Below are 13,514 nucleotides of genomic sequence, written 5' to 3' on the forward strand. Positions count from 1 at the left end.
CTGCATATCCCCTTTTAGGAGTTCTTGGGCTGCAGCAGAAAACTCTGTGGTCTGCATTTTTGCTACTTCCTTCGCCATAAATCAGGTGGAGGTGAGCCTCAAAACTCTTCTGATGGAAACACACATGTGAAAGTGACTCACGGGAGGAGGATGCGATGCAGAGCGTAGGGAGGAAGAGCCCACTGCCCAGAAAGTAGCAGAATGTCATGTTTGTCCTGATGAATTACGTGATAGAGCCCAACAAATGACAGAATGCCACTAACAACACAGACCGCGGGACGTATTTTATCCCTGTGAATCATTTTGAATGGTTTTATGGTTCAGAGAGACAAATACGGTCTCTGTTTGGACTATAAACTCAGCAAAAGAATAGCAACTGTTAAAGTTAATGGGTTTCGGAATTAATATCTTATGTTAAATTTCGCGAAATTCAGCAAATACAACTTAATGGGATCAAGAGCAGTAAAATCAGCGTGGTGTTTCTTTTTAAGTTATTCCAGGTGGTTTTGTTTACAGCTTGTTTGTTTGTTGTGTGTCTTTTGTTTGTTCCCAGTTTCCTCTGGAAACAGTTTTATATCTTCTGATCTAGTCGACTACTGCTTATTACTTTCTTATAACGAGCGCATTCCAGCTGTCGCCAGTGTTCCTGGAAACTCATGCTGTGAGTGGAGTTAAAGCTCGGCAAGACTTGGCCAAATGTGCCTGAAGAGAAGAACATCTGAAGTTTGATGAGCTTTCAAACAACTGTATATGTATTTGCGTTTCATTGATTTTGTGTAATAATATTTAACAAGCTTGTTGGATTGGCTTGTTTGATTGTTCTACAGCTGGAAGTGGAAGGAAGTGTGACCACCAGACAATTGGACAACCTGATCTCACAGACTGAGTATGGCCTGGCTGTCACTCCGATCTATGATGAGGGACCTGGCCAGCCAATGTTGGGAGATGCAATCACTGGTATGAATTAAATCATCATTGTCATGACATTGTGGATAATGGCAGTGTCCCGTTGGCCCGCCTTTCACTGATATGGAGATCAAACTTAACTTCTCTCCCGCTACTCTGCAGATGTGGTTCCCGCCCCAAAGAACTTGCAACTCTCAGAAGTCACACAGAGCAGCTTCAGAGCCACCTGGGAGCACGGAGCCCCTGACGTGGCTTTGTACCGCATCGGCTGGGCCAAGAAGGGAGATGCCAACTTCCAATATGTAAGAGAAAACCAGCTGTCAAATATGTCAACATTTCTGATCGATTAATTCCTGCAGGTATTTCTCGAGGAGGAGGATAAAAAGTGCTCTGGCGATGCTTTGAAAAATAACTCCAGTGGAGGCATGCGGAACATCTTAAAAACAGACTTTAGCACTAATCCAATGATAAGCGCTCTAACATCTTGTGTTGCTCATCTTTGGTTTGTTTTGGCTTAAAGTTTTCGACAAGCGTCTTCCTTCACCCTGTGATTGTGTTTTGCTCATCAGAACATTCTGAACAGTGATGAGACAACCCACGTCCTGGAGAACTTGGACCCGGACACGCCCTACGACGTGTCTGTCACAGCAATCTATCCGGATGAATCAGAGAGCGAGGACCTGCTGGGAAATGAGAGGACATGTAAGATTCACACTCATGCAGCTCTGCGATGACGGCTGAACAATCACTTCAGAGAACACTGTTTCGCTTCAGTTGCTTGACAGAATCTCTGATTTAAGGCTAAATCGATTATTAAACTTTCGATTTTTATTTTCACCCTTTCGAAATATGCTGAGTGAAATGTCTGAGCAACGGGTAAGCCCATTATACCTTTCTATTTCTGCCTTTAGTGCCTCTAGGGTCCACAAGTGGTGGTAAAAGACGTAAGTATATTTGTGGTAAAGCCAGAGGATGCTTTTTCTTTGGAGTTGTGAAAGCATGTTTTGTTATTTAAACCAGTCATCAGCATTTTTGTTTATTGACCAATCATCACGTCATCATCAAGCAAGGCCCTTAACCCATCCATCGCTCCAGCGGTGCTGTGATGCACCTGACGCGGCCGATTTGAATGTTTGTCTGTCCTTGTCTGTGTTTGTCTCATTGTCCATACCATTCATCCCGTGGCTTTTCCTGAATCTGTTCTTACCCAGTCAAATGACAATTAAAATGGCTGAAGAGGGATTTCAAATATGCATGCCCTGCAAAACAGGGATTTGAATCCTTGTTTTTGGAGCGCATTCCATCATCCATCATCCATTCATCCATTCATCCATCTATCCATTGTATTCATCCATCCATCTATCCATTGCATTCATCCATGCATTCAGTCCAACCATTATCATCTTTCCATCAATCCATTGCTGTTCACAAGAATCCATCCATGTCTCAGAAAAGACAACGTCCCAGAGGAGGATTGTCTTTTCTTCTTTAAAGCTGCAATCCTTGATACAAAACAGTGGGCAACCTGCTTTGTTTTATCATGAAGTAAATTCATTATTTCTTTAGGTAATTCAAACACATTCAAGACAAAGTTTGACTCTTTTAACATGAGCTGACCAAAAATATCAAGGACTGTGTCTTTAAAAGATATTTTCAAGGTGTTCCATGGAAAATCATGTGCTAACATGATGGATAGACATCTTGAAATGGTCATAATTGTGCAACGTGTGTGCGTTTTCCAGTACCTCTTGGACCTCCTACCAACTTGGTTGTATTCAACGAAACCACCACCACATTGAACACCAGGTGGAATCCAGCTCCAGGCCGAGTCCAGAACTACAGGATCACTTATGTCCCCACAGCTGGAGGCAGGAGCCAGACTGTAAGTGACCCAACAGACCAACACACTGCTTTGTGTAGCTGTCGTGTTTTCGAAAATCTACACAAGACACATAGTATTCATTTGCAAGGTGCTTTTATTGTAGGTTCCTAACTTGGGGCAACGCTCTGGTAGTTTAATGGCAAAGAAGAAACTCAAGTTATAATTTCATTTGAATAGTTTGAGAGGAAAAACAGCAGTAGCAGTACTGGTCATTAACATATTACTCCTTAATCTTCTTGCCCTCTTCACTGGATTTCAGTCTGGCATCACCTCGCTAGGCAAACGGCTGTTAATGGCCCCTTGAGCTTTAACTCAATCACTGGATCGGTTTCTTCCTCCAGAGCTCGTTTGCCTCCAGGAAATATAGGTGCTGCCACTGGTATTGCATTATTTTAGTTTATCTTAAGTCAAATCTCTTAATCGGTTGTTTGGATGTGACGGCATTAATGTGGACAAAACCCTTCCTAGTTTTTTTTCAATATTTCCGGACACTGCAGACTGTCTCTCACTGGCCCTGCATTTGTTGGCTGCCTAGCTGAATGTGCAAAAGTCTTTTTGGATGACAGTTGAATACTTGGTTTTAATTTGCTGTCAGACATTTCTCATCGCTTCCACATGCGAGACTTAAAAGCAAGCATGCTAACTGCCCACGCCCTTACACAACACTACAGACTGATAGGCACACTGCAGACTGATAAGCTACGAAACAAACCCTTAAATCAACGAGAGATGTTCCAAACACATATTTCATCCTGTTTTATGGGCTGCGAGAAGTTACGAAAGAAGTAAACACATTTTGATGATATTGAAAGTTCACACGTCACATTTTGAGGGCTGATAATGTCACAGATATATGAGGAGGTAATAAACGGACATTTTAGAGATAAAGCACTCAGTGTGTGCTATATGGCTATCTGCAAATATGTGAGTGTGTGCTGTTCATGGAAAATGGAACGTGTCAGGTCAGTGGATGTTTGCGTAATGAGAGAGTACTGTGCTGCAGGTGTCATATATTATAGAGTAGATTGGCAATTGGTTCCCTGTACTTTCCTCTCTTTTAATGAAGTCCAGATGACAGCCAACATGTGTCATACTGGAGAGGGCAACGAAAGGTTTAAGCACATTTTCAGAAGTCAGAATTGTTGTGCAAAATTCAGCTTCGGCTCAGCTGGTGTTACAGCTGAACATAACTTTCCCTTTACTCTCACGGTGGAATGTTTTCCTCTTGAGTACTTGATGAAACCAAGTTGTGCTGATTGCTTGGGTGATATCACACTGAAAGGTTGATGGAAAACTGGAAGCTAAAAAGCTTGCATCAGCCAAGGTGCCCTGTCAGGGTTTCAAAGAGTTTAGCTAACAGGGAGTTTTGCATTGTTTCGTCTGGGACAACAAGTCTGTTTTCATGAAATGTCTGACACACATTTTGCAGAAAACTACTGCAGTGCCAAATTTGAAAACTTCCTCCCAGTTAAGAGACTGAGCTGCACAGTGATTAAAGAAACCCACAGAGGATTACAGCAGACTTAAAAGCACAGGCGGTTACACTATCATACACAAATCCACATGCAACCACACAGCCAGAAGTAATGCAGTAAATTCATCACCAGTCATAGTCTTGTTATGACAAGACATCCGACTGTTTCCGCCATCATCGTACAGATTTACCTTGGCCAGTGTGCGAATGGACATTCAAAACATCCCTCTTCTGAAATGTTGACAGGCTTTTAGTTTTCAAATAAAATTCTTTCCATCAGGTTATGGACATCACTACGAGGCACCCATGGAGAGCTGCTAAACTCTTGATCCCATCTGATAAACAGATCAAATATATTTTCCCTCAGTGGATACTGGATCGCTCAAAGTTGTTGAAAGCGATCGCAAGGCGGATATAAATTGTAGAAAATGCAAAAGCTTTCCAACTTAACTAGTAAACAGTTGTTTGAACAGTTAAATTCATCTACTACATGCATTATGAACACCTAGGGTTTGCAAACATTTGACAGCATCAGTTATAAGAATATATTTACTGTACATATTTAATACATATAAGCCAAGGTTAGATGAAATGTATTATTTCCCAACTAGACCCAGGTTGGAGGGAAGAAAACTACTGTCTTGCTTCCCAAGCTGACCCCTGACACTGAATACTCCATCAACGTGGTGGCGGTCTATGCCAAAGGAGTCAGCAAGGAGCTGAAAGGCCCTGGAAAGACCAGTGAGTTGTGCTCTCAAATGACAAGTGATAACATTGACACCTCATGATGAATGTATACAGTTGCAAAGGTGCACTCACGGACATTCTTTCAGATCATTAGAGCTTACACACACTCTTTGGGTTTGACAGTTCAACTGTATAATACTTATGTTACCCCCAGAGCCTTTGGGCGGTGTTAGGAACCTGCGGGTCACCGACCCCACCACCAGCACCCTGAATGTCCTGTGGGAGGCTGCTGAAGGCCCCGTGCGTCAGTATAGGGTCTTCTACGTCCCTGCAGCTGGAGGAGAGGAAGAGATGGTAAGTTGGAAATAACATTAGGTCACGTTGAGTGAAATGGGCTTCTCTTTAATATCCCAATTAGGCCCCACCTGTCGTGGCCAGAGCACATCCTAATGTATGTCTTGTTGTACTTCTGCCCAGGTCCAGGTCTCAGGAAGCACCTACAACACCGTGCTGAAGAACCTGCAGTCTGACACTGTCTACACAGCAACTGTGGTTCCGGTCTACAACGCTGGAGAGGGACAACGCATATCTGAGAATGGCAAAACCTGTAAGCACTGCATGCATACAATCATTGGTGTAGGTCACCCGTTACAACGGTGATCCAAGCAGGGATGTTTCAGAGCAGAAGTGACCTCCTTGGAAGACAGCTTTCAGGGTTCTGAATGGCCCGGGCTAACTGAAAAGCTCTAAATTAAATACTGCATGACGGCAGTGGGATTTTTTTAGGAATACATTCATGTCCGTCCAGAATGAACTTACTTGCCTCAGTTGTTGGCTTGTTGTCACTGGATGTCATAAACCTTCAAGGAGGCAACCATTTATACATTTATTTTCTTAATATCATCCAAATCTTTTCACAAGCTTGAAGCCAAGTCAAACTAACCAAATGCCAGAAGTGCATTAATGCCTAACATGTAAAATGAAACATAACCTAAAATGACAGTATCAAGCTCAGTCAGCTCAGTTTGAACTTCATTGAAGAGCACATTGTTTTCCAGTGCCTGCCACAATTTCAAACCACCAAACTCTGCTGGGAGTGAGTCAGCATTTTGTGGGTTGATTGCGTAGGAAGGAATTCCTCTGGGTTGGCAGCATCATAATGATGTCTCCTCTCTCTTTACCGTAATATTGTCCATTTATAGGTAGGATGGAAGGGTAGTGGTCAGGATAATGGTGGGGAGAGGGAATGGGGGAAGGGGTGTATTGAGTAATTGGCTCTCCTTTGGGAAAAAGAAACAGAAGGGGAGGGTTAGAAATGAATGGAGTGCATTATATGTTTTATGGCTCTCAACTCACTTGGCTAAGGTCATGCTCCATGGCTGCTACTGTTACCCCCATTTTCCCTTCTGGAGCAATGGTCCTTCATGTTCTGTGGCTTTTTCCTAGAAATGTTAACCAAACTCTTTACAGTAAGTACAGTATGTCAAATCATGCTGCTGCCAAGCTTCATACCGCTTCGCTTCTAACATTGTCGCATCTGTAGACTATATCGTCATCTGCATTCAGACGGAAGTGCCTCAATTTATTCTACAATTTAAGGATGGATCAGCGCTCACTACAAGCTAACTTTGCGAGCAACTTAATTGTGCATTCAAATTCAAATCAGCTTTCTATGTAAGGCTTTGATTTGTGTAACTTTAAATACGGAAGCTCCCTCGCTGTGTTTTGCCCACTGTGTTTTTCCCATGCATTTTTGGGGTTATATGGGGGAGCGGCACAAAGCTTCTAAACATCTGCTTAGGTTTTTTAGAGGCAAGCTTCACACAGCGCTGCAAATACGCCTTTTATATCCTATTCATTAACCTCCAGGGCACTGACAGGAAGCGTCCTGTTGATAGCAGTATTGTTAAATAATGTCTTAAACTCAGGCTGTGGTGGTTGCTGTCCGGGATTGTTCCCATTTCATTGCAATGTTCTCATGTAGTCTTTGGACGGTTCTCGATGTCCACAAAACAAGTCTAGACCATGTTGTGTTAAATGAGACTGAATGACAGTACCACTGGTTAGGAGACTCACAAAGGTATCCTTTAAATCGTGTAAATAACCCCATGAAACTATAAGGTCAAACTTCACAATGCTAAAACAACAGAAATACAAAAAGAACGTGCTTCAAGCATTTCTGTAGCAATATTATAGCTGTTAATCTTGTGTAAACTATGGTTTTAGCCTCTAATTTACTAACCTCTGAACCATTCCCCACTTTTGAGTACCTAACCGAAACAATCTGTTTTTCTCTCCTCCTTGTCTCATCCTCTCTATTTATCTTCTAAATCTTTACAAACCACTTGTTATGCTGGCCCTTAACCTCATCCTGTCATCACTCTTTTCTCTATGTCTATCTTTCCTCTCGTCAACCTCCTTCCCACTTTGTACCCTGTTTTGGCTTAACCTTACCTCGATCCTCACCAAAACCTATGACTTTTTTTTTAATTTTTATCTCTGTTTCCACCTCTAACAACTGTCTTTCCACCCAACATTCCTGACTCGGCAGTGGTGCGTAGCCCTGTCAGGAACATCCAGGTCTTCAACCCCACCACCAACACTCTGAACGTTCGCTGGGAGGCTGCCACGGGCCCAGTCCAGCAGTACCGGGTGGTCTACGCTCCGCTGACTGGCGCCAGGCCCTCTGAGTCGGTGAGTTTCCATCCACTGTGTGTGGAACAAAGTGTAATATAACACACATGCATACACGTAAAGGACATTTACATTTGTATTGACCTATCACAGGCTATCAGTTACCATCTTATTGGATACAAACTGAGGGTTTATTAAGAAAGGGGAGAATTAGGACACACCCGGGTGATGGTGGTGATGTGGCCATATGTCGCCCAGGCAGCAACCAATTAAAATGTTTAGCCAGCATTTACATTTACCACATGTGATCAGGAATGAGCCTCATGCATTAGTCTGTTCACCAAATGGTCCATGCTAGTGTGTTTGTGTGCATGCATGTGTGCAGTTGCTGGCAGCTGAATTCGTCTTTTTTTACGCACTGCTTAAGATAAATGGCAACTCCCGTACTTGACACAATGTGTGTCATCTGGCACCCGTGTGACCACATCTTCAGGGTTTCTGGGTCGCTTAAAGAATCCACAAGTGTTACTTTGACATAGTATCATTAGCCCTCTCCAGCATCTGCCGGTATTATTGCACCATTAAGAACGGTTTCTTCACTGGGACTTTAATACCATGGTATTTGAAGTGTCAGGCTTATTCCAGTTTATTGATAGAGAGGTACACATTTTATGGCAAGCTCCGGCCTTTTTTTTGCAGCTGGAGCCAATGATGTGCAATGTGGCCTTTTTCAGCCGGCATCATTAAATTTAACACTCGCTGGAGATTTTAGGTATTTATTACCAGCATCACCGAAGTCGTCTGTGATGTTTTTGTACTGAGAACCTCAAGCACCTCAATGGATTCTTGACCAGGACAGATGGGAGCTGTCTGCATGTGCCATGAAACGATAGTGAGCAAATTCCTCAACCCATTCGCTGGTGACACCCATCACCAGCAATCCCTCCCCTTCCCCTCACTCACAGAGACCAACACAAGCCTTGGAGAAGTGAAATCTCTCCAGCTAACTCACAGCAGGTGGCCGCTACGTAATCAGCTGCTGTTACTGTCAAACTGAGTTGAACAGCAGTGCCAGCTGTCAAAAACCAAAGAATTGTTTGGCTCTTCTTTCACTTTGTGTCGACAGCAAGAGGCTGTTTAATAAAAAAGATGGTTTTAAAGGGAGTTTACAACACAAGCAGCTGTCAGGAGAAGATGAATGGAGTTGGGCATCATGCCTGTGCACCCCGACACAATTGCTCGGGCTTATTTTAGAAAATAAGCACATTTGCTGTCATCTTTATCTGATTTTACTGATCAGTTAAGGACTTAAGTGAACCCATGCTGCACTGAATCTCTTCGGTATCGTCTGTTCCTCACACGCTTGATGTCTCTTTGCAGATTTTGGTACCAGGGACCACCACAGAGGCCCTGCTGCAGCAGCTGATCCCAGAAACTGACTACAACGTTGGAGTGGTTGCACTGTATAGCGACGGCGAAGGACCCACCATCAGTGATGCCGGAAAGACACGTAAGGACCTTTGCCAGTTTGTCAAAAGACCATCCTAAAGTAGGAATAACGATCTAAAGACTCTTTGCATCATGGAAGTGCAGATCTAGTATAGGTATTTTAACAATTAGCCTCGCATATAAGTTCACAAAAAAACTGGAGATATAGAAATGTTTCGAATGTACACACAAACCAACACTTTTGCATATTTCCTCGCTCAGTGCCCCGCAGTGCCCCAAGGAACATGCGCGTATATGACCCCACCACCAGCACTCTCTCTGTGAGCTGGGAACATGCCGAAGGTCCTGTTACGCAATACCGCATCACCTATGCCCAGACCACAGGAGACCCCATCGAGGAATTTGTAAGGATGTTTATGAATACACGTAATTCCACTGTTGTTTAATGTTTAAAAAAATTCCCTTTTTGGAGTGGCAATCATCCAGTTTTTGCTCTCAACTCTAAGTAATAAACCAACTGTCATTGATCTGAGATATCAATGCAAATCTGTCCCTTTTATGCTCTGGATGTGTTCTTGCTTTAATCATTTTCTTTATGTGATATGGCCAATATCTTACAGACTGTGGTACCGGGAAACAGAAACAATGTGATCCTGAAGAACCTGGACCCAGACACTCCTTATAATATCAAAGTCACTGCCATGTATGCTGATGGAGCAGGAGGACAGCTGGAAGGAGACGGACGCACAGGTAGCAACAAATGAGTCTGTGGGTTTCGACTGATGCAGAGATCCTTTAAGGACATGCAACTGGGCTCATTGACAGACACTAATATTATGCAGGACTGCAGACAGACAGCGGAAAATCTGATTAGATTGATCCTTTGATTCAGATCCTGAATCAGTGCAGCAAAAGTGAAACAAGTTGAATTCTTGACTTGTCATGAGGCCAAAGAGCCTTTGCCAGACAATTATGATCTGGCTGTGCCCCAGTGAGGGAGATTGTATGCATCCAGTGCAGTCTTATTTTGCTTTTCAAACAAAAGCAGCCTTGATACGTGACGTACTGCCACTCCGCTGCTTGAGGCGGCTTAATATTTAGTTTCTTAATATTTCTCTGATGTGGTTAAATGTATCATCCCCTCGATCACAAGTTGAGGTATTTCACCCATAATTCAAAAGCCATAATGAACAATAATTTGCTGTAATTCAGTAATTACCATGCTGAGAACATTAAAGTACGATTCCATTCCATTGCAATGAAAAGAAACCTGTGTTGACTGTTCTGCCCGGTCTTGTTTCCCACAGTGGGTATGCTCGGCCCAAGGAACCTTCGTGTTTCTGATGAGTGGTACACCCGCTTCAGGGTGTCCTGGGACCCTGCCCCCTCCAAGGTTACCGGATACAAGCTCATCTACCAGCCCGAGGGTATGGACATGTTCTTATGGGGATACAACAGCGTTGTTGACGATAATATGTGTTTTGATTGTATACCTCAAAGTGACATTTATAAAATCAGAAGGACTTTCTTTTAATATAAATACATATGGGAACTTTTTCTATGTCTACTTTCAGGTTCTGACGAGTCTGCAGAGGTGTTTGCTGGAGATGTGACCTCCCACCAACTGCATAACCTGAAGCCTGGAACCACCTATGACCTGAAGGTGCTGGCACAGTACGAAACAGGCGTCAGTGAGCCTCTCATTGGACAAGGCACCACATGTAAGTCAAGGATGCAAAAAAACATTAGTTGACAGGTTCATCGGCACAAAATGAAATCGACGATTCTAGTTTTGGATGCCAATCTAGTGTCCTGCAAACAGGTGTTGTTGTGAAAGATGATGTACTAAGAAGGATGCTTCCCTTTAGTGTACCTGAACGTCACAGACCTGACCACCTACAACGTTGGCTATGAGTCCTTCTGCATCCGCTGGACCGCCCACAGAGCAGCCACCTCCTACAGACTCAAAGTCAACCCTATTGATCGTAAGCACTTTACTCAATGATGCACTATAAGGAAAATTGATCATGTGAACTTGAGACTTTCTAATCTGGATTCTCATCTTTATTTCTCTCTTTTTCTCCAGCCTCCAATAAAGGAGCTCAGGAGATCACTGTCAGAGGCTCGGAGAGTAATTACTGCTTTGAAGGCTTGACACCTGACTCGCTCTACGACGCCACAGTGTTCACCCAAACCCCCAACCTGGAGGGACCTGGAGTCAAAGTAAAGGAGAGGACATGTAAGATAAAGTTTTGTATGCCAGTTTTAATGCTAATATATCAAAGGACAGTGCTTGCACATGCATGATCGGTAAAAGCAACTGGAACATCCAATTTATTTTGCATCACATGGCATGTATTTCTGTTTTGTCTCACAGTGGTCAAACCCACAGAGGTGCCAACAGAGCCTCCCACCCCCCCTGCCCCAGTAACAGTGCCCCCTGCACTAGATGGTGAGGAGCGCTCGGACATTTGAACCATCGTGCTGCTATAATAACTCTTACGTCTTAGGTTTAACATTAACGTAATTCTACCTGCATTGCAGTGTGCAGAGGTGCCAAGGCAGATGTGGTCTTCCTCATTGATGGGTCGTGGAGCATTGGAGATGAGAGCTTCAACAAGGTCATCCAGTTTGTCAAGAGCATGACTGGAGCCTTTGATGTCATCAGCCCTCGCGGCATGCAGGTCAGCATGAACCTTGACGATGTCTTTAATGGTTATTTCTCTGCACATGTATGTCAGATAAACTGACCAAATGTTTCGAAAGATATGTTTGCATCAGCCATTGTCACTCTCTTATCATTTTTTTTTTCCTTCTCTTCGAACAGGTTTCATTTGTGCAGTACAGTGATGACGCCAAGACTGAGTTCAAGCTGAACACGTACCAGGACAAGGGCGTCGTGGTATCGGCTTTGCAGTCTGTGCGCTACAGAGGAGGCAACACCAAGACAGGTACACCACTGGAAAAAAAACACAGAGGCATTTTATTAAACTCATTGTTCTAAAGAAGATGATCGAGTGAGTGATAACCTTAAACTGTTCTTGTTGTATTTTTAAGATAAGATTAAGTAATCCTTTATTAGTCCTGCAGCAGGGAAATTTACATGATTTGTCTGAGCAAATAAAAGTGCTGGTGACTTTTAAAAGTTGGTTTCCTCTCTGAATAGTGCCCCCCCCCCCCTTCTGTTAAAATAATAACCTAACGCTCTTGGCGGTCAGGGTTAGGTTTAAGGGTTGGGTCAGGTCTCAAGGGGGGAAAGGGGGAGACAACATTTAAATCAACACTTGACAGCAGTCGCAGCATTACCAACAGACTGTTTACTTTGCCGATTAACATTATTAATACAAAATATAGTCAATAAATAAATGATGATATTAATAAATCAGTACACTTGATTGGTCTCCAGGGGGGGAATTCATAAGCCACCCAGCAGTATGTATCTTATAAGATATAAATGTATGAAAATTAGTTCCACATTCACAAGCTGGAATAATTCTCATGTATAGCATGACAAATATGCATCAATATGCATTTTATTTCATACACAAACACACCTCACGGAGTGAATTTATTAAAATGTTTGCACAAATTCCAGTGCTTGGTAAATATTTATTTTCTAGCGTTAAAAATCCTTCAAAAAAGTCTTAGATTTCACCTGGAGAACGCTGTTTGGTGCTCTCTGACGCTTCTCCTTCGTTGTGATCTCCCTCCCTCACCCAGGCATCGCTCTGAAACATGTCTACGAGAAGGTGTTCACCTCAGACAGCGGCATGAGGAGGAACGTCCCAAAGGTGCTGGTGGTGGTCACAGACGGACGATCCCAGGACGACGTCAAGAAGAGTGCAGAGAAACTGCAGCATTCTGGTATGCGTAGAATTAATAATCATTTCCACAGAGAGCGGTAGAGCTTAATTTCCATATTCCTGTTTTCTCACAAACTTTGTTTTCCCTCACCAGTTTTGTGGCTGATTTAATACAGTCTTGAAAATATCCCTGCAGTGATAAAACTGTCTGTGGTTATTGGAAGTTTAACAGCAGTCTTTGTTTTGTGTGTGTTTTACCCCCCACAGGCTTCAGCGTGTTCGTGGTTGGAGTCGCTGATGTGGACATGTCGGAGTTGAGAGTTATCGGCAGCAAGCCCAGTGAGAGACATGTGTTTGTGGTGGACGACTATGACGCTTTTGCCAAGATCCAGGACAACCTGATTACCTTCATCTGTGAAACAGCCACTTCCAGTAAGGCGGACATTAATACATCACAAACCACTATTGTCGTTCAGTATTTCTGCATTCAAAGAGACAAACATTTCTTTTGACTTTGATGACATGCGGTTGATTTATGCACCTGTAAAGTTAACAGGAAAGCTCCCATTGCGCCACATTTCAACGGATCTACTGTCAAAACATGTACAAACAGAGGTCAATCACTTTCTTTAAACCTTTATCTGTTTTTCAATTCCTGTACAACTTTTTGTCCTGTTCC

At 43.1% G+C, this 13,514-nt stretch overlaps 1 protein-coding gene across 1 annotated transcript in view; it reads left to right on the forward strand.

Moving 5' to 3' along the window:
- Window positions 1-13,514, forward strand: part of col12a1a (collagen, type XII, alpha 1a) — a 53,396-nt gene that overhangs the window by 23,893 nt on the left and 15,989 nt on the right. The window contains exons 26-46 of the mRNA XM_068579928.1: window positions 828-957; window positions 1,069-1,208; window positions 1,476-1,608; window positions 1,818-1,850; window positions 2,649-2,788; window positions 4,874-5,003; window positions 5,164-5,303; window positions 5,427-5,556; window positions 7,501-7,643; window positions 8,964-9,093; window positions 9,294-9,436; window positions 9,653-9,782; window positions 10,340-10,459; window positions 10,607-10,753; window positions 10,901-11,017; window positions 11,119-11,271; window positions 11,410-11,484; window positions 11,577-11,716; window positions 11,860-11,983; window positions 12,753-12,896; window positions 13,103-13,267. Of these exons, the coding sequence (XP_068436029.1) occupies window positions 828-957; window positions 1,069-1,208; window positions 1,476-1,608; window positions 1,818-1,850; window positions 2,649-2,788; window positions 4,874-5,003; window positions 5,164-5,303; window positions 5,427-5,556; window positions 7,501-7,643; window positions 8,964-9,093; window positions 9,294-9,436; window positions 9,653-9,782; window positions 10,340-10,459; window positions 10,607-10,753; window positions 10,901-11,017; window positions 11,119-11,271; window positions 11,410-11,484; window positions 11,577-11,716; window positions 11,860-11,983; window positions 12,753-12,896; window positions 13,103-13,267 (2,707 nt within the window). The remainder of the gene's footprint in view (window positions 1-827; window positions 958-1,068; window positions 1,209-1,475; window positions 1,609-1,817; window positions 1,851-2,648; window positions 2,789-4,873; window positions 5,004-5,163; window positions 5,304-5,426; window positions 5,557-7,500; window positions 7,644-8,963; window positions 9,094-9,293; window positions 9,437-9,652; window positions 9,783-10,339; window positions 10,460-10,606; window positions 10,754-10,900; window positions 11,018-11,118; window positions 11,272-11,409; window positions 11,485-11,576; window positions 11,717-11,859; window positions 11,984-12,752; window positions 12,897-13,102; window positions 13,268-13,514) is intronic.

Source organism: Clinocottus analis, unplaced genomic scaffold, assembly GCF_023055335.1.
Source record: "Clinocottus analis isolate CAN_PGR_092001 unplaced genomic scaffold, fCliAna1.0.p SCAF_17, whole genome shotgun sequence".
In the NCBI taxonomy this organism is placed as follows: Eukaryota; Metazoa; Chordata; class Actinopteri; order Perciformes; family Cottidae; genus Clinocottus; species Clinocottus analis.